Here is a 21922-nt window from a genome sequence, read left to right as displayed (position 1 = left end):
GATGGTTTGGGCATGTAGAACGAATGAGCGAAGAAAGGAGTGTAAGGATAATACACGATGCAAATGTGAATGGTAACAGAAGTCGGGGACGCTGGAGGAAGACATGGCACGACCAAGTGTATCAGATACTCATGTCGGGTCATGCCAAGAGTCAGAATAATAGAAGAGTATGTATGAGACGATGTATGAATGTCAATGAGGCAAGAAGTGTGTGCCAAGACCGAGTTGTTTGGCGTTACGTCTTCTCTGCCTACCCCTGCGGACAAACGGCGTGATGGTTATTTAGTTGGGTAGTTTTAGGTATTATAAAAGTAAAATACATTGAAACTCATTCCACCCGATTCAGCTCTGCACGGGGTATAAAAGCCTTCCGCGCGGAACAAATAATCCCAGTCAGTCTCCAGATCTGTTGGTGATATATTCATATAAAAAATAATCGAATAAATCATTTGTATAATATATTTTGCCATTGACAGAATGGCGTTCAAACGGAAAGTGTCCTGTCTGTTGACAATTTGGTGTTTCCTTTCTGTTAGAGCTGCGGAAGAGATTTCTCTTGATAGGATTCAAGAATTGGTCGGAGTATTCAAAAGGGATAATCTGCCGATGGGTAAGTATTAACATATGATGTGTATAAATAATACATTTTTGTGATATATATTTATATATGTAGTGTGACCGATCAGCGGTTGGGTTGGCATGGAGTTGGGGCGTGAGTTCAATTCCTCGGCTGGCTAAGTCCTCCATCACGAAACAAGCAACATTTTCCGCTTAATGTGGTGGGAGTGGAGGATTTTCAAATATTGTCAGGTTATTTGTAACCCGGGAATGTTTTTCTTTCTTTTTTATTAATTAGCGTTCATAAATTAAAAATATTTTTCCAAAGAACCTTGATATGTTATAAGAGTGGAAGATTCTCTCAGTATCGCCCTGGTGAAGACCACCATTCATCTCATAACCGGTTGCAATCGGCTAGAGTACTTATATGAGATATTTACGTTAAAAATATGATGAATTCCTTGATAGGTAAACCCTAATTCAATCATTTCAAAAATATATTATTAAATTATGAAAATTACAGTGAAAAATCATTTTTAAAAATAGAATTTACGATTATATTTTCAAATAAAATGTAAATAGTATTTGTAATGTCTCTTTAATTAAACGGAGTGAATTATCTGCAAGCCGAGCCACGAAAAGAGCAACCGCAAGCGGCGTTTCGCGCCTTTGTTCCTTTCCCGTAATTCGTGGCTCGGCTTGCGGAAATATTATCCTGTTTATACACATTCTTAGGAGCCATTGATGGGTATTCTTATTTATACGCAACCTTTTGAACGCGTCAATTTGCTCCGTTTTTTCTATACCCGTACGCGGTACATATTTTCAAATACCTATGCACGCAATTAAATGTGAAATTATAGCATTCTGGCATGATTTATTGGACTATTTAAAAGTTGATTATTATCAACTTTTTATGACACCGTTAAGTGATTAGACCCGTTATAAAAATGTGTGATTTAATTTTTTTTTAAGATTTCAAAGTTGCTTCTTGACCTCAAATCAAATGTCATTCCAAGAAAAAATATTGACGTGCATGCACTACACGAAATGAATGCATTCATCATATTGCCCAAGCAGTGTCCTTCAAAAACTAAAACGTATCGTAATATTTCTTTCACCTTTGTTTGGGCGACTTTTACAAAACTACTCCGAACACGAAATTTTAATCGAGCATTATTTGTTTTGAAGAATTCCATGTATTTACAATTTTTTAGTGTTAAAAGGAAGAAGATGTTTTGGAAGGAAGATATGTAAATACGAATGTTAGAGGGAGCGAGCTAATTAAGCGAAATTTGTAAAAATAGTGCAAAAATACCTAAATTTCATTTAAAGATACACTGTGAATTTGTTCATACCTACTACAACATATTAAATAACAAAACAAAATGTATTTTTAATAATTTTCGATCGAGAGAATTTCATATAATTACCGTTTAGGCCAATGACTAATATATAATAAATATGTAAAAATATTACCTTCGAAAATTACATGTTTTTTTTAGGAACTTAAAATTAAACGTGTCCAAGAGAAATATGTTATAAAATCGGTAGAAATTCGGAATGCAATTTATATTGTATTTGTATGCTTCATAATTTTTCATGTTAATATTTACAGAAGAAGAACGAATTTTTAAATAATCATTTCGAATGTGAGATTGAAATTTATTACAACAAAGTAATAATGTGTTAATAAGTTTTGCTTGCTTTGGAAACTATGTCAAGTCACAATAAATTGAATTGCATACCAAACAATATTTTTTAATGGAAACGTGCAATAAAAAATATCTTGTGAAACACTATTCTAAAATACAATTAAATAGTACAGCATGACATGGAACTACAGTATTTTTCAACTTCACTACAATTCTTTAATTATACACTAGCACATTTAAATATTATAAATTATAATGATTATATGGAGGTTCTGATCTTCAAATTCACTACACAACTGATTCCAATTTTAAAAATGACATTATTTAGTAATTTTGAGTTCATTAAACCTGAAATTATTATGTTTGATTTGATTATGCCCAGAGCAGGGCCGTGAAAAAACACGGGATATGTTGAATTAAAACAATTAACATAAAAAAAATACATTAAACATAATTTTCTGTTAAAATATTATATTATAGGTGGGTAACTACTTTATCGTTTATCGGAATCCTTCACACAAACAGTTCCAATATTGAAAATGTCGCGAATAGAATATAAGGCATTGAGTTCATTGAACCAAATTTCACGGGGACAAACAACCAGGACCAAACCAAAGACAACCTAAATGATTAATTTTACTACACACATAAATATACTACACTTAAAATAACGATTTTTTTTCAAAATTAATAAAAAGGTATACAGAGTTTTCCAATAAGAGGTGTTATTTTGATATTCAATCGTAAAAGATCATTGGTTTCGTTGCTTGTGTGGCACATAGCGCCGTCTTGTTGAAAGTAAACGTTGTTTAAATCAATACCACCAATCCCGGTTATAAAAAATCAATAATCATCTCTCGATAGCGCAATCCATTCACCGTAACTGTTGCTCCAGCCTCATTTTCGAAAAAGTAAGGTCCAATGACTCCGCCGGGCCATAAACCGTACCAAACAGTCACACGTTGAAGATAAAGAGGCTTTTCAACAATAACTCCTGGGTTTTTCGAGCCCCAGATGCGACAATTTTGCTTGTTGACGAAGCCACCGAGGTGGAAATGGGCCTCATCACTAAAAGATGATTTGCATTTGATTCACTCAAGTGAATTTTAATAATTTCAATGCGTTGTTGAAGCGTGTATCGTTCCATTTTTATTAATGGCGTAGTTTCTACTTGTCAAATGTCAAAAAATGACAGCTTCAAAAGTAACATCTACCGAAATAGCGGGCTATTCAAAATAACACCTCTTATTGGAAAACCCTGTATAATGTGTTATTCTTAGAGATGTCAAAATTTCGTTTTAACTAAAAACGCGAAAAAATATTTGTGGTTCGAAAATAGGGCATTTATAAGTTTTCTTTGCGTTTCAAGGTATTTGAAAGTGTTTCCAGTGATTTCTATTTCGCGAATTAACGCGAAAAACGTGATTTTGGCCGTATTTCAGCTAAATTATTCTATTTAGCGAAATAGGCGCGAATTTCCCGAAAATACCGGGTATTAAAATAATGTGTGAGAATTTCAAAAAATCGGTATTTACATTACGATTTTTTATAATTTTGTTACTATTTTATGTGTAAATATTTAATATTTTTGTACTGTAGGCTAAAATTGCTCTTTGACATTACACAAATTGTGCGAAATAAATTACGCCTATTGATGTTAATCGCAATCTGCATTTGTTGTGTTTGTGTTCGACCCGTACTTTTTTTTTCCTTCCTTATTAATTTAATATTAAAATTAATTATTTATAATCTTTCACATGGAAATACTTCCAAATGAAAGTTAAACATATATTTTACAAAAATACTTAAAATAAGCGCTAAAAACATTCAGGAAATGCATTTTTTTCTATTTTGCTACAAAACGCTAAATTATGCCTCAAAATGCTATAAAACGCTAAATTTCCAATTGTTAATGCTAAAAAATCTGAAAATTAATGCTAAATTTTGCCAACTAGAGATTCTTTATTATTTACAATGTCACTAGTTTTGGACATAAAATGTTGAAGGTCATTCATAATAAAGGAGAAATGTACGCATACTTACAACTTACGTACAAATACTACGCAATATAATTGTTTTAATATTATACTTATTGCAGATTTTTCACCGGAGGAGGCGCTAGGGCTAGAGGAACAGCACTTAAACCCAGTTCATAGAACCATGACTTGGTCCGGTGCCGCGTTTGGGACCCCAGATATTATAGAGAAAAGATCCGCGTCTCGTAAGTCCACATGTCTATATACCTAATAATAATAATAATCAGTGGATTATTTGTATAGCGCCGTCATCGTGAGAAAATCACCCCAAGGGCGCTTAATAACTTCATTTATTCCTTTATTTAGACTTATAACTTTTGCCTTATAACTAACTTTCATAGCTAGTTAAGTATCTAAGATTAATTTAGAGTTATGTACAACTAACTAATGACTTAAAACTATACACATTTTATGACTGATTGATTAGTATTTACACAATACTACTATAATATGCATATACAAACAATAATATAACCTAACAACCAAACGCCTTGCCATTTGTATGTATTGTGCTAAAACTTGCTGTATTTGTATTGGGTTTATGCAAACAATAATATAATGTAACCTAAAATAATGTATTGCTCTATAGTAACAAACCATAGACAAATTGCGAGAAACAATTAACTAAAAATTCTGCCTAATACAGGTTCGCCTAGTGAGGCAGGTTATGCACAACTCAAAATATAGTATATTATGCCATTTCTATATAACTAATTTTCTTCTCTTATAAACTACTCTTTTACTGTAAAATTATTCTTTCAAAAATTTCATTGTTACTAACTTACATATAGTTATATAACTTACTAATGATATATTATAAATTCTGTAATTTTTTGATGAAATAAATTCTTTTATTATTATTATTATAAGACTTCTACGGCTTAACCTAGAGATTTACGACACACATACATATTTACCTTTACAAATATAGATTGTTATGATTTCTGCCCGTGGTATAAAAATGTATAAAATAGGTTACGCATAATAAATGTTTATTACATTAAAGTGGGTAGTCAAGGAGAAAAATACTCTGGACTGAGCAATGAAATACTAATGAGAAAAAAATACGGTCATTATTCTGGATTCAACAAGTTGAAAAGGTGAGTCTTTAGTTTTGCTCCGAACTCAGATGACATTTTGATTTTGATCTTTCGCAAATGTGAAGGGAGTTTGTTCCAAGCTGTTGGGCCTGCTACTGCAAAAGCTCGGTCTCCAAAATTGGTATTGGGATTGCGCACAGGTACTGAGATTCTACGTAAGGCTGTTGAAGATGCTGATCGATGGGTTGCTTGCCTAATATTATCATCGTTTTGAATTATTTTTTTAATGATAAACTAATGTTTATAAGACAAGGTTTTTATAAATAGCACAAAGGATAACAAATTATTATAGTATTATAGATAGTTGTCCTTTGTGCTATGTATAAAAACCTTGTCTTATTAAAATTAGTTTATCATCAAAAAAAATATACATATATATTTGACATGTCGAAATATTTCACCAAAAAATGTAGATATAATATATCTCCATCTAGTGGGAAATTCAGCACTAACAAAGCCTTTCCTACAAAAATAAATTTTGGTTGTTTACAGGTGAAAAAATATGATAGGCAGTAATTGTCGATTGAAGTAGTTATAATTCTCCCGACCTAAAGGAATAGTAGGTATATTTTTTTAATATAATTTCGGGAATCCCCACCCAGTCCCCTCTCATGAAAACGCAATCATAATTGACTGATAGTCCAGTAACCATATACATCAAACCTTCCGTCAGATCCTTGAGGTTATGATTTTTCGTAAGTTATTTGCAGAGATGTGCAAAATGGGTACCCAAAACCATTTGAAATGCAAAATGGAAATGGGTCAAAATTTTTCCATTTGAAAATGCAAAATGCAAAATGGTTTTTAGAAAAGCATTTCAAATGCAAAATGCCTATTTTCAAAATGCATTGAAAATGCTAAATGGTTTCTCAGGTCAAACAATTAAAATAATTATAGAACAATTTTGTCATTTAATAATGGACATCAATAACAAACATATTACATGATGGTAAATCCAAAAACACCACGACTACAGATTATGAAACCACAAAAAATTTGCGCGGGACTAATGTTGCCAACGTAAAAACATAGAAACTGCTATCTAACATTTAATATTACAGCGTCATGGCCCCATGTTCAGTATTTTTTGTAATGGTATCACTCAACTGCCAGGGCTCCTACAATGGAGCAACTTGACAAATGTAAATTATCTCTCATAGCGAGGTTGAGGACCGACTGATATTTGGGGCTTATGAAAAAAAGATGAGTGGAGAAAGTAGGAAGTATGTTGCAAAAAAGCATTTAAAATGGGAAATGCATTAAGAAAAGCATTTAAAATGCAAAATGGTTTTTAGAAAAGCATTTAAAATGCTAAATGGAAAATACCCATTTTGCATTTTGCATTTCCATTTAAAATTGATTTATTTGAAATAAAGCACATCTCTGGTTATTTGTCCTTAGCCCAGTGAATAATCCAAGTTTCCGACCTCGAACGCCGAACAAAAAATGCCGAGCGCATTGTCCAAAATTCAAAAACCCAGAAATTTTCTACTTTCCTTCAGTTTTTGGCAATTTTAACCCTGAAGGATTGTTTTCGGTTATGACTAAAATTTGATGAAATTCACCATTCAAGTTGATTTTCAAGTTCTGTAAAGGTTCTATTCAAGTTCTAACACTATTTCAATTTTGTGAAACAACTGGCCAATAATGATATAATAACAAAACTTGAATAGACGCTTCATTAATTTCTTATTTTTTTTAGATGAACACACAGCGGGGGTGGAGTTTCCCTACCGGGTGCCCCTGGACGTGGATAACAAGATAGGACTCCGCTGGGGAGTGGACTACAGGGCTGGCCTCGTCACCTTCATGGTGACATTCGCCGAGGACCTGCCTACCTTCGACTGGTTCGCGCTGGGCTGGTCCGACTACGGGGAATTCGCCTCTGCTGATTTCTGTGTATTGTTCTTCACTTGGGACGGAAAGGCCTACCTGCAGGTTAGTTAGGTTAAGCCAGTAAAGATATCCTCTCAGAAGCTGGGCATACTGTGATACTGTACAACTACTGCGTGCCGACCCTGTACAAATCGCAAGTGCTGATAAATTTGGCATCCACTTCTAAAAAACTTGACTCGCAACCCTCGGTAAGCCCTTGGAGAATCGGGCGGTTTGTTTAATAGATTCCCCTATCTTAACATACGGATTCCTATCTTTAGAGCACAAGCGTCAGGTAAGTATGTTGTCCTTGTTCTACCGGTATTACAATGGAAGATGCTCATAAGAACTAGCGTCATTGAGCCCAGTGTATAGTAGAGAAACTTTCGTAAACGGTTGATATTTGTTACATGAGAATGGATCGTTTCTATAACTCGTTCTTGACTTCAATAGCTTCGCTGTGTAAAGATTTGCCGGTCTCTGTGTTTCCTCCATCCTACAACTCTTCAAGACCCATGTTCACTACTTTCTTTCCTCTATACGGCATTCATAAAGATGACATGGGCTTGAGGGAAATTATTATTCTCAAGGCCACCTGTGTAAAAAATACTGAAAAAACTGCTTACCTAACCTAATTTTATTTCTTCTTGACTCATCTTATTAATAACAAATATTACTATGGTGTTTACTATAGGTGTGCCTGTTTCACTGGGAAAGAGTACCAATAGTGAGATCATTGATGTATAATTCTCTATGAGTGGAATATGCTTATGATATTTTTTACGTAGCGTATTATAGAAATGTGAACTACAACACTCTTTTAAATGATATGAATAAGCTTAAATTGTCAGAAAGAAGGATTTTCAATTAAAAAAGGATGAATTGTTTCACAGAATTTAAACAATTCTTCAAATTTCAAAGTTGATATTCAAGTTCTATAAAGATTCTATTCGTGTTCTGTTATTATATCATTATTGGCCATTTATTTCACAAAACTGAAATAATGACAGAACTTCAATAGAACCTTCACAAAACTTGAACATCAACATTGAAATTTTCGTTGACGTGTGCGGTGAGGGAAGACACCATATTTTTCCTTATATGTTTCTCCTCTCCAATGTACAAATTCTGTAAAACAACCCGTCCTAAGCATTTCTGTATAAAATTCTAAATGATGCATTTGATGGTCCAGAATTGTTTTGCATTGATAAGTTTTAGGATTCCACTACGTAATACAAGAAGTCGGGATTTATTCAGTGCAGAAATTGTTGGACTAATAATGTACCTTCCTATCTACTAATAAATTGTCTCAAAAGCTTAGTTCAAAATTCTACCCCTATCTAAACAGATCTAGGAAGGAAATCACAAATTACGTCTAAATAATGTGCGTTATTTCAATCGTAGTAATGCACTGGTGAAAGACCACCAATTAGAATAGAAACGTTGCATTGAATTGAAATGGCATTTAATCCGTGGTTGTGAACTAGTTCTGAATAGTCCAGGCAGTTGTAAAATATATTGATGTATTTTAACGCGGGCTAGGTCAAGTTTCCTGTTTTATTCGGCTTTAAATCGCATAGTTATGCAGTCGGTAGAACGGAGTATTATGTTTTTATGTATTTTAAAATTAATCCAATTTAATTCATGTTATTATTATGATTCACAATTGTATATTATGTTATTTTAAATACCAATCATTTTACCAAACATATACACTAGGTACCTATATACAGCAAGTCCTAGAAAGTTGTCAAGCCAATTTATTTCTAATATATCCGATTTCCTATGTACTTGGGTACCTGTACCTAATTTTTTTAAATAAAATAAGCAGACAATAATTTTAAATATTTTTTTTTCAGGACAGTAATACCGACGAGGAGGGAAAATTACACAGAGACCATCACAACGATTGTTTGCTCCCCGCCTTTCATGACAAGGAACGTGCATTGACCTTCAAAAGAGAATTTGACACGTGTGACGATGAAGACTATATCATAGACGTAGGAAGAGATAATATTTGATAGTCCTTGAGTTTATTTGGATTGCTTTTATAGTTTTGACATATCACTATAGACCGGAAAAAAGTAATGTGATTTTTTTTTAAATTTCTCGTAGTTTTTCGTAAAGCATGCATTTTTTACATGATTGGTGCAACTTTTGCATTTATACGTTAAAAAAAACGCAGTACCCCAAGGTAAATTACGTTATTAACTGTATAAAAAAAAGTATTTCAAAAAGCTCCGACATGCATTCAATTTTACAAAGACATGTTTCCAAATCTTCAATTGCCTCCATTACATGACTTAAAGGAACTATATTTTATATCACGATTATAAGAAGGGATCCGAGTTTGCGTATTAAAATAATGATGAATGGATTAATAATTAATAAATGATGATATGGATCTGTTGAACTAGTGTTGAACTAGCATGAAATCAGATGCCTATTACATGAAATTATTCCAAATTATTCCAATTATTCATTACATAAAACGTGTTTCACGCTCATACCCCAAAAGTTGATTAAAATAATTTCAATAAAATCGAAGGATAGTAATTAAAAATAATTTTGTTCATTAAGGTTCAAATTTTAAAAAAAAACTACATACCTAATAACATCGATCTACGATTTTCATTTGATTTGAACGGAACCCGTTTCAGCTTTTCAATTCAATTATTAATTGTCATCGCAAGCTGAAAAGCATGACCGTTGTGTTGTATTAAAAATTCAAGATGGGATCTGATCGTGTATTTTGTTAATAATTAGAAATTATCGTGAATTTTTAAATTTACCCCTTGAAGTTTTATGTTGTGGTAACAAATATTTTTCTCAGACCGGCACCACCCACATAGTCTGGAAGATCGGTGAGGGCTCGAACCCTTCTCTGACAGAAGATGGCAATGGAAGTCAGGGCATGGTGCGAGTGCAGCTGCTCAAGAGCCCCCACGTCCCCGCAGTCCTGCCCCCGTCAACTCGCGCGTTCCCCGTGACGGTCAGCGAGGTGCGCGTGCCCGCCGGGGACACCACCTACTGGTGCTACGTGCAAGAGATGCCCGACTGGCTGCAGAAAACACCACACCATATTATAAGGGTAACTATAACTACCCTTATATAAGCTATGGGCTTGCATTTTTTGTAAACAATTACCATAACAGATGATTTTAAATTATAACTAACCTTTACTAGCCGCAGAGCACAAACACATCGATTAAGTTTTTAATATGATTGATGCTTTTATATGAATAAAGTTTTAATCGATAATGACGGTAACTTTTAATTGTTCCTAAGCACGACTGTGTATATACTTCAAAATTTGTTTCATTGCTCTAATCTGGATTATTTGGAGTTTCTTTAAGCTAACTTACATTGTAATAAAGAATACTAGAACATGTAGTCTGCGTGTGGTGCAACAATAAATTATTTTATAAATTAGTCAACTTGTTTTTTTTTATCGAAATTTTTCCTAATTCTTCCGAGGATTATTGTTAATATTTTTATTGTGATTATTTATTTATTAGATACAAATAATTACATACATATTAAGGAAGCTTTGGCTGTCCAACTAGGAAATTTTCCCGTTTTAGGACAGCCAAATTGCCTGGTTTAGTTAACATTTGTACACGCTGCTGTTATGAATTACATTTCCATACTTTACATTAATAGTTAAGCTAGTAATATATAGTCTATATAAATATATATTTATCAAAGTAATCAAAATAAAAACTTTTTCAGACATATTTGTACACCCGAATATTAGTTTTTTTTATGAAAACACCTGATAATTTTTATCAAGGTACATCTAATAATATGCATAATTAAGGAACACTGTATCAGGGTACATGATAACATATTGGATTAATTCAATTTATAGTTACAATATAAGAAAAATAATAGATACTATATTACTAGATACGATATATTATTGTACTGCCTGCATTAAATTTAGCATTTTCTTCTAGTGATATCTTTGAGTCTAGAATAAGTATTCCCAAACTCGTTATCTATATCTTGATAAATAAAAACTCCACCAATCACCCGTCTTCCCGTTCTTGTTCGCCCCTTTTCAGCTTGGTAGTGAAGTCACCATGAAATTTTCGATTCGTATAATATACACGGATAAAAATTAATGTTGCTGATTTATTAAAATCCTGTTGCTGCCGCTTCCTGATAAACTTTTAGTACTATCGTAATAATCATAATATATCGGGACATGTGTTTGTGCAGCTGTGTTTATCCTAAAAATATGATGACGAAATGCGAAAATATTAGAATTTTTATCAGGAAATCTATCAATTCATTCATTATAGGCCAACAATCTTATTTTTAACAAGAATATGAATAATTTGAAGAGATTTATAACAAATTAGCAATATTTTACATAAGTAAGTTTTCTCCGTGTACGATTTGCTGACGATGCCATACATTAGTATGCAATTACGCAGATAATTTCAATGATCTGCGAACAAATATTATGGTAAAACTTCTTCAACTCTTCCACTATTCTTCTGTAATATTCATGTATTTTTCACATAATTATTGGTTAGTCCAGTTTCCAATAATTTATAAATTGGATTAAAAGTATTATTAATCCTATACTTATGTTTGTTTTCGATAGTTTGAATCCCACATCACGCCGGGAAATGAAGGCTTGGTCCATCACATGGAAGTGTTCCACTGTAATGCCCCTGTTGAGCAGGAGATATCAGCCTACCAGGGTTCGTGCTCCTCTCCAGACCGTCCAGCAGACACCTTGGTAAACCCTAAATTTAACTGTTTAAACTAATCCGTAAATTTGCCGCCTTAGGCAGCTACCTAGATTGCCTACGACTAAATACGGCCCTGACTATAAAAACCTAAGTCCTACGTTACCTGTATCCATATCTCACCAATTCCACAAATGTTTATGATTCACTACAAAACTTACAATTACAAGTTAGGTATACAGTATCCGAGTAAGCGGCGACGAATAAATTTGTGTACTTTCTTACTCAGGGAAAACGAAAATTCAACTTTCCAATGTGATCATTTATGTTTTTTAACAATTTATTGTCAATGAACTAACAAACAACAGCAAATTACTATTTTATATCGATCTAGCTGACATTTACCCGGCGTTGCTGGGGGTTATTCGAAGGAGATAGACTTATACCATCGCGGACTTATTTGTAGGAATTTTTAAGATATACAATTCCGTAGTACCTTATTTTGACGTATCTCATGAGGTTTAGCCAGCGTTAGCAATGCAAGCTCCCAAAAATAATATTTTTACGACTTGATTACAAAATATCGACTTTTCTCTACTTTCTATAAATATAATTTGCATGTATCATATACATAAACCTTCCGGAAGAAATTTTCTAAATGCTAGTGAAAACCCTATCAAAATCTGTTGCATATTTTGAAGAACTAAGCGCGCAAACAGACAGACGCGGATAGCGACTTTATTTTATACTATTTAGAGATGTCATCGACAAATAGAAACCCAATGGCTCCTGCGAATAGGCAAAACGCGTAGCATATTAATATAAATGTGATCGTGGTTATGAAAATTAATACCTAATAATAATATATCCTAATACTACCAACGGGCAAGTCGTCAAATCTAATGATTTGAATTTATTTAGGTTTGCACCAAAGTGAACTCAGCATGGGCAATGGGTGCTGGACCCTTTACGTATCCTGAAGAAGCTGGTCTTCCCATCGGCGGGCCCAAAACCAATAAATACATCATGCTGGAAGTGCATTACAACAACCCTGAAAAAAGAGCAAGTAAGAAAAAAAACTTATTATCTTTCTTGCAACAATTCATATATCTTGGCGGTGGAGATAACCGTGAGAGGCGGAGCCGTAAGGGCTTATTTATTTCTCTAGGAACTTGAACAAGTGCCTTCACTGTTTGTAAATGAACTAATAAAAAGAAAGCAACAGAGTTACAGTCTACACCCTGTAGAACATAAATACCACTTCAGTTTAATCCAACTTTTCATAAAGCTCGTTCAATCAAAATATAATTGGTATGTTTGCGTAATTTAACAATAATAAATTGATTTTCAAATAGGGCATTGAAAATTAGACAAGATTTATAATGTTATATTTTTCATTTTTCGGTCAATTTTGGCGACCTGTAGATATCGTTCCCTCGTTCCGGCTCTGTTAACCTGTTATCAGAGCAAAAGATATATAAGAAGTCAAATTTATGATTTTATCATTTATTCCCTTTTTAAATTTGTATTCCAGATTGGGTGGACAGTTCCGGAATTCTGATTCACTTGACTCCGGAACTAAGGAAGTATGATGCTTCAATAATGGAGCTAGGATTGGAATACACAGACAAGATGGCCATACCCCATGGCCAGGAGAAGTTTCGAATATCTGGATACTGCACATCGGAATGCACAAATAGTGTAGGTAACACATAATAGTATTAGACCCGTGACCCGTGCATAGCCCTTGGAGAGTCCTAGCCGCCATCTCTAGGAAACACGACTGCTTCTGACGGTTTCCTCGTGTCTCTTTCCAGATGTTCAGGGATGCAACGTCGGCTATCGACTATCTTATGATGATTCTACACAGTGATGTCATCCAGCAGATATCGGGTTTCCGGAAAACCCTTAACCTTTGAAATCCCGAACTCACGCGACTTTATACTTCTGTAGTGTGCCGAGGGTAAAAATCCGACAAACAGATGTATCGTTTTCGTGAAGATCTTAATCTCCAATATTACCCGAAAGAAATCCGAAACAACTTAAACTGAGTATTGTAGCCATTCTCATTATCACTATCATCATAGATAAATTGAACCAGATTCGTGTTGCTTGCGATGTAAATATTGCCTGCGCCTAAGGTCGGAATTGTGAAAAAATATACTCATAACCATTGTGTAGGCACCTATAGGTAAACCGGCCTTACGACCAATCACTGTACTAAATCTGTCGGGTCCTACAGCCGACTCAACGTCATCAGTAGTTGTATGTGAGCGTAGGTATGAACATGAAGTTTTGACAGATTTTTTACATTCCTAAGGATTTTTGCTTGCAGGATACTACAAGCAAAATGTACTCTGATATAGATGCCAGAACCGAAGCTTTTGTGATCGTTTTTTAGTATTGAAAAAAAAATGCAACGATTAAAATCGTAAAAAGCAAGAAAAAAAAATACGATAATCATCACTTTTCAGTTCTTTTAAACATCATCTGACTACATTTTTTTCGTTCCATGAGCCGCTTTTTTTGTCCACGTTTGTTTTCTTTTCGTTTTGATATTTAACGATGCCACTAGAGCGATTGCAAAATTGTGTTTTGCGGAAGGATACTGCTTGTGTTCTCTAGAGTAGCAATTGACAAAATTGTAACAACCATCGCGTCTTCTGTGCGCAACACTCAACCAAAACTCTGAACCAAACAAACCAAGTCATCTGTAGGGGGTATAAGAATTTAACAAGTAAGACGGAATGAGTACCTGATGGGTATATCCTTTGTTACAAATTACACCACTGTTTATATCCTCAAAATGTTAATGTTGATATTAAAGGGCTTACCCTCCGGAGGAATTCGTGTGTTTGGATCCCAACTGCACACGCATTTGACTGGAACCAGAGTGGAGACCCGTCACTACAGGAACGGGGTGGAAATGCCCATCTTCAACGAGGATAACCACTACAGCTCACATTTCCAGGAAATAAGGATACTGAAGGAACCTATTACTGTTCTGCCGGTAAGGAACATATTTTAAACATTTTACCTAGCAGTGGCGGTTGGTTTGTTTCGGCCTACAAGCGGGAAACTGGTAAATCTACATCACATTTGGAGACGATTTAGCATAACTTTTTTTGGTTTAGAGCAGAGGTTCCCAAAGTGGTCTATATGGACCCCCAGCGGTCGATATCGGCATGCTGGTGGTCTATGTCAGCGAGAAAAAAATTTGGGGGTCCACGACATTCAAATGGGGGTACATACGAGCAGACCCCCATTTACCTCAAGTCAACATTTAGGAGTTCCGTAAATGACACAATAGACCAAGGCTGCCCAACCCCAGGCCCGCGGGCCACGATGTGGCCCGCGAACGAATTATAAGTGGCCCGCGTGAACCATTTTCAAAAAACCCGCCAATCCGCCAATTTGAAAAAGTGTCGCAAACAATGCAGCTTGCGCGCGGTCACCAGTGTTGCCAACGAAGGCGATTTATCGCTATTTAGGCTACTCAGAATTTTTTTTGTGGGGAATTATGAAATATAGAAGTTCTCTAACAACCCCCCCCCCCCCCATGGAAATAGGAACCGCCAGGTATTCAGTGGCCCGCCAGTGATTCAAAATCGTCAATTTCGCCCAACTGTTAAAAAGGTTGGGCAGCCTTGCAATAGACCTAACACAAATATAATGGACTGAGAAATCACTTATTTGATATTTGATTTTTTGTAAGTTGTTAATTGAGGTATATAAATAGAGTCTACGTTCCTTTTCTCGTCAGAATTAATATATTCAAGCAAAACATTGCATATTGGAAGCCGCGTCCAGGGTAATAATGACAATCAACATTTAAATGCACTTCACACAGACTTCAAAACTAAGTTTGAGGATATTTTGACTGTGGAAATGGAATGTTGAAGAATCGGATATCATGTGACAAGAAGAACTGACCGGAATAAGCACTAACAAAGAACTTAAGGGGCAGTTCTGTATGGCTAGAAATTCCTTTTGCTTATCCTGCTTCATTTTCATTTGGTGTAATACCTCATCAGGGTGCCCCTGTCTGCACAATGTAAAGACGAAACCTTAACGCCACCCGATTGTTGGGCAGGCAAGGGAAGGGAATATTTTTACTAAAAAAATAAATGTTTATCACATGGGACGTTAATAGTTTTAGGAAAATTCAAGCAGGGCGGGCAGGCAGGGCGTCTACGGAAAAAAAAATATTTGGCAAGTGATGTACGGGGTAAAAAAGTTTGGGAACCTCTGGTTTAGAGCTTACGTTTTTTGGTCAAATTCTAAATAATCTGTGGCTGCGGGGTTACTATCAGCTGTTTATTGTATTTTAAAATGTGTCAAAGCGTAGACTTAGTAGCTCCAATAGTTTAAAAACATAAAATTATTTTTTTACGTAAAAGTTTTATTTTTAAGATTTTTTCTCTGTATGGTGTAGATTCACCACTTTTTTGACACCGTCAAATTTTCGGACAAATTTGTTTATTCTATGTGTTTTACTGTTGTTTCATACATAAGCCACTATTTAACATCCAATTTAATTCCCAGGGCGATTCTCTCGTGACGACATGTGATTTCAAGACGATTAATCGTAAAAATATGACATTTGGAGGAATTGCGATCACTGACGAGATGTGTCTTAATTACATCCACTATTACCCCGCCAGCTACTTGGAACTCTGCAAAAGCTCCGTGGGAACCCAGGCTCTCGAGAATTACTTCCATTACATGACCGAGTAAGATATCAATGGGTTGGTCCAAACGAAACCTGCACAACGCACTGAACCGCCCCCAATTAGCAAAAGGGCAAAATAAAGTGTATCAATGTTCAGGTATTTATCAACTTACTTGCTAGTTGGGAGCGACTTGTGCGTGTGTGGAGTGCGTTGTGCGTGCTTCGTTTGGACGGAATCATTTCTTAAAATTACGGCATAAAGTAATTTTGCAACTATTGAAGTAATTTTTCAGGTATTTATTAAAACAATATTGAGTATAAAAATAAACTAAAAGAAAAAATATTCGGGTGCGATCGCGACTCGTTTTTTGTGTGTTTTTCTAATTCACATTGTTTACCACAGTGAATTTAAATTGAAAAAAAATTGCCAGGAGTCACAACTTTTCTTTTCATGTCTTGTAAATTACATAATATAAAGTATGTACATACTTATAGGAAATTTCGGAATTTGTTCAACAATTCTCAATTCTCAGTCACTCGTGGCAGGTCAAAACCTCATCTCGATACGTTACAATATACTACCCCAGGAGCACTCCTGTCCCGGAGCGACCGGTACACCAAGGGGCACTGATTTGTTAGGACTTGGAACACGTGCTCTGAGGATGAAATTTAATCGACAGGTATACTTGGCAACATAATAAGCCAATATTGGAATTTAGGATGGGCAGGAATAAAGGAATCCATTGAGCGTTAGTTTATTTTTATAATGGGTAAAAATTATTCGAGTAAGTGGATGTAAAAAATAAATAAAATAATATGTATTTTGGTGTTGAATGTGGATGAAGCAAAGAGTGTGTTTCGACGCTTTTGCTTTTTGCCCGAAACTAATGGGTAAATGTTTGGTGCGTGGTGTAATGTTTGAATGTGAATAAAGCCAGGAGTGTGGTACTACAAAATTTTAAAAAAGAAATGTATATTTGGAGAAAAAATGGTGCCAAGGAGCTTACTGATCCTTTTTTCTCCGAGCCGTTCGGGTTGTGTAGGTCGAGACGCGTAATTTGATACCCATATCGTATGTACGGTTTTTGTCACCGACACTCTTAAAAGTCCCAGGGAGTTTTATTTTGGAAAAAGCATTGCTTAATAACACGCAAAAATTTTATTTTTTTAAATAAAACAATGTTTATATATGTATGTTTGCATGTGTATGAAGCAATGAATGTGTGTCCACAAATGTATTAAAATATATGATTTTTTCGAAAGAAATGAATATTTTGAGAAAAAAATGTGCCAAGGAGCTTACTGATCATTTTTTCACCGAGCCGTTAGGGTTGTGTACGTCGAGACGCGTAATTTGATACCCATATCGTATGTACGGTTTTTGTCACCGACATTCTTCAAAAGTCCCAGCGAGTTTTATTTTGGAAAAAAACATTGCTCTATAAACACGCAAAATGTAAAAACTTTTATGGAAAAAATTAAAATTTTAAATTAAAAATAAATAATCCGTTTTTAATAGTAAATAACTTTCTCAAACTTCTGTGCTCCTGGTAGATTACAGCGTCCTCGAGGTAATTTTTGGTAGAAATGGCTTTATAAGAATTATCATTATGGAGGAAAAAAGTTGTCATTTCAAACTTAATTTATTTAAAAAAAAATGACCGAAAAAATGTTTTCATAACGCAATTAGGTACCTACTCGTTAAAAATAAAGAGATAAAAACTTTAAATATGAATGGCTCCCGGGGCGACGGTACCCATGCCCGCCTCCCAAATTTAATGATTATATTACAAACGCTCAAGCTGGAAAAACTTTTGATTAAAAAAATGTTTATTTTACAAAACAATTAACATCGCTTCACCCTATTAACTTCTGCGCTCCTGGTATAAATTATAAATTTGCGTGACGCTATTGATGTAGTTTTTCACTACGGGGCGACGGTACCCGTGCCAAATTATTTTTACCAAACTTTATTTTATTTCGTTCAAAAGCATTATCGATTTTAAAAAGATAAACTGCCAAAGTAAGTACCTGCACAGATTTTATCGTTTTTTGAATTCACAACACTAAAATAATAGTACAATACTTCGCTGCTAGTCTATGATTGGCTGATTTCTGATTGGCCAAAAGCCCGACTGTTTTCTTTTTTAAAATGGCATTTTTCGGTTCAAATCGCCAATGTCCAAACTGTTATTATAGCCGGTTATTGTGAGACATTTTGAACCGAGCGCCATTTGTAGGACGGCTGATTAACGTTCCTTAACCTTCGGACGACGATTTTTTTTGAAAATTTTATCCGCAGACTACGCCACTTCGACGGAATTCAATCATCAGGTTGACCATGTAGATTTGATAAAAAAAGCGTACCACGTGGTTTTGAGTGACCACGTGACTAATTTTTTTCCAATGATACCATTATGCAAAGAAAAACATTTCCACTTAAATTAAACCTCTTTCCCGATAAATGGGGAAATTTCGTAAAACTTTTTGTGAAATTTAAAAAAAACATCAACGATACCTGATTAAATCAGACCCGACGCTCGATCAAAATCAATCGTCTTTTTAATTTACGTTTGAGTAATGCGAAAAACGAAACATTTTCGAGCAAAAGAGGCGCACGAAAAAAAAATCAATCATTTCGCGTTCGGGGTGCGTTCGAAATTGAATAAAAATATAAACGGTGAAGGAGAAAAAGTTTTACAGATCGATAGTGATCTATGAAAACGAAACATTGCGAAAATGCATCGAAATTTAGCCGTTTCGAAACCGTGCGTGTGGCAACACTCGCGGGGAAACGTTGATTTGTCGCCGGGAAGCTGAAGAAAAATGAACGTCTTGTGTGTGAGGCCATCCCGGCCGCCGAAGAGCGAACTGCGGCGCTTTGTATGGCGCGCCGCGAGCGCTTCCAGTTTCCGCCGCCAGAGTTTCCTCAAATTTTTGTCGACATCTAGCCCCGAACGAATCCGGTCGAGTTGGTCGGGGAATATTTCCATAGAAACTCGCACTGACTCGTTTTTTCGGTTTTTCCAGACCGAATTGAACCTCGGGTTCTATACGGACGGGAAGGCGTCTCGGTCGACTTTCGCCTGAAGCCCAAAACAAATGAGCTCGAGTTTTTTCGAAAAACGGGGCGCGCGAAAACGAACCTCGAGTCGAAACGACTCTGGGAAAACGGCGGGCGCTTTTCGCCTGAAGCCCAAAACAATTGAATGGGATTTTTTTCTAAACGCCGCGCAAGCGAAAACGAACCTCGAGTCGTATCGACTTAAGGGGGAGAGTGGTTGCTTTTCGCCTAAATGCCCCCGAAAAAAAACAAAGAAACTGAGAATTAATATATAGTATTGAAGCAGTCCGCTCCGAGCTTCAAATTTCTAAGGCTCTGATAATATTCTAACATATAACAGTCCTAACACATCGCCCTTAAGTTTATTTTTCCATTACAGAGTGGAAAATACTACCAGTATCGCCCTGGTGTAAGACCACAATCGTTGAGCATTAGTCAAAACGTGGAGCAATAATGAAGTTGTATAAAATGATTGTAGTTTTCTGAAAATTTTTGAAACGTCCTAAATCAGTGTTGACACACATCAATGTGGTTCATTCCCATTTATAAATCTTGTCATTTACTCGATTTTCTTAATCTAAATCCTGACGATCAAGTATTTGATAACAATATTTGTACCACACTACCACGTCTTTCAGGAGTGTCCCCGACTTCTAATTTCGACCATTTGCGCGTTATACATTCTTCAAGTTCTAAAATTCACATTCCGTACAAAATAAATGTTGACCTTTAAAATAAGAGAGTAATGTATTGTTGTGTTCTCTCAGACAATTATAAACTAAGAAAGTTCCTTGTAGCACTCTGGGACGAGGCGTGACCAGAATACGTAACCCACTCAGTCAAAAGGAGAACCATTCTAGAAAAAACTTAACGAAATTATCAGCATCGTCGTAGTAGGAATTCAAAAAGTCAATTGTTTGAAATGGTTTAAGCCATGTTTGGTAACCATATCTGAATAAGTACTTCCCATCTCATTTCCCTCCCTGCTACCTTCAGCCTCGCAACACACCCCAATTAGAGATACCATAGTCTCGCCGGCTCCAGATGGTTAAGAATTATGATACATTGTCACTATCACTCCCATAACTGATGATCACATTACCATAATGTTAGAAATTATTCCCCTGGAGATGCAAAGTGGTATAAAATAAGTCTGCATGTGTAACTAAAATAAGTTTATTTTATAACGATTATTTCCAGATGGGAAAATGTGAAAATGCAAGAAAGTGGCACTCTCCGAGAGAAGTACGGCGCTCTGAAAGAGTGGACCCCGGCCAGGGTGGAGGTCCTTAACATGCTCTACCAGGAGTCCAACCTCAGCATTTCATGCAACCAATCGGATGGTACCAGGTTCCCTGGTCAATGGGAGAATGTTCCACATGATGTTATCGTCTCCCCCCTCCCCAAACCAAAAAGGAAATGCCCTAAAAATAATGCTAGGGGTTGAAAAACAGGGCCTGTTAAACTGTTATTGTTAAATAAAGTTTCCTATTTTTAAGATATACACAATAGTATTAAAAGTGGTCCGATAATTGCAAAAGAAGGCTACTTTATGGTTTAAGTCCTTATAAAAAATTAAAATACCAAATATACTGGGACAAATCTATTAAATATATTACTGACAATTTTTAGTTGGTGGTGCAATTTCGTTGTGAATAATTGTCCTCTACTCCTTTTTCTATAGAGAAACAAATCAAATATTGTCTAGTTTGACAGGAAAAGCATATTACGTACAAAAACAAAATTGAATTATTTTGGGAAAAAAAACTTTTTGCTAGTAATGCTTCAAAATATTAAGATAAATTATTAGTTTGCACCGGTACATATGCAATATGAACATGAATAAATATAAGAATTAAAATTTATTGACGGAATCGAGTTTATATATGGACAGAACTATTTATTCATTTTCATATTGCATATGTTCGGGTGCATGAACAAATAATTAATTTATTATTTTAAAGCATAACTTGCAAAAAGTGTTTCTACCCGAAATAATTAAATTAGCGCCATCTATGAAAGAGCAGATTATGAATTATTTAAAGTACACCCTTATTTCTGTATTTTTATTAAAATATAAGGGATACGTGATTACTATATTTACGAAATTTTTAAAAATCTGTGGCAAAAATTAGTTTCTTTATTCACTGCAATGATAAAATTTGAGTTAGTTAAAAAAAATTACAAATTTAAAATTTTTAGGAATCAGTGATTTTTGAAATGTTTCCCACCGATAATATGTAGATATACAGTAAGTTG

At 35.0% G+C, this 21922-nt stretch overlaps 1 protein-coding gene across 1 annotated transcript; it reads left to right on the top strand.

Moving 5' to 3' along the window:
* The first annotated feature begins 402 nt into the window (after nt 1–402).
* On the top strand, nt 403–21823 carry Tbh (Tyramine beta hydroxylase). Its single transcript, XM_089636102.1, has 11 exons — nt 403–610; nt 4312–4434; nt 7052–7287; nt 9084–9224; nt 10058–10315; nt 11840–11977; nt 12849–12993; nt 13462–13628; nt 14755–14937; nt 16473–16660; nt 20864–21823. The coding sequence occupies exons 1-11, from the start codon at nt 478–480 to the stop codon at nt 21108–21110; spliced, it is 1959 nt and encodes a 652-aa protein (XP_089492228.1). The 5' UTR covers nt 403–477; the 3' UTR covers nt 21111–21823.
* Nucleotides 21824–21922: the final 99 nt, after the last annotated feature.

The sequence above is a fragment of the Hesperophylax consimilis genome, chromosome 10 (genome assembly GCF_061612785.1).
Source record: "Hesperophylax consimilis isolate HC1 chromosome 10, BYU_Hcon_1.0, whole genome shotgun sequence".
Taxonomy (NCBI): Eukaryota; Metazoa; Arthropoda; class Insecta; order Trichoptera; family Limnephilidae; genus Hesperophylax; species Hesperophylax consimilis.
Note: the sequence above shows the minus strand (reverse complement) of the source record. Positions and strands in the feature narration are given on the sequence as shown.

Bases quoted from the DNA above. Each gene is read 5' to 3' on its own strand.
- Tbh (XM_089636102.1), top strand. From the start codon at position 478: ATGGCGTTCAAACGGAAAGTGTCCTGTCTGTTGACAATTTGGTGTTTC. The intron at 9,225-10,057 runs GTAGGAAGAGAT...TATTTTTCTCAG, and splicing joins ATGAAGACTATATCATAGAC to ACCGGCACCACCCACATAGT. The intron at 14,938-16,472 runs GTAAGGAACATA...TTTAATTCCCAG, and splicing joins AACCTATTACTGTTCTGCCG to GGCGATTCTCTCGTGACGAC.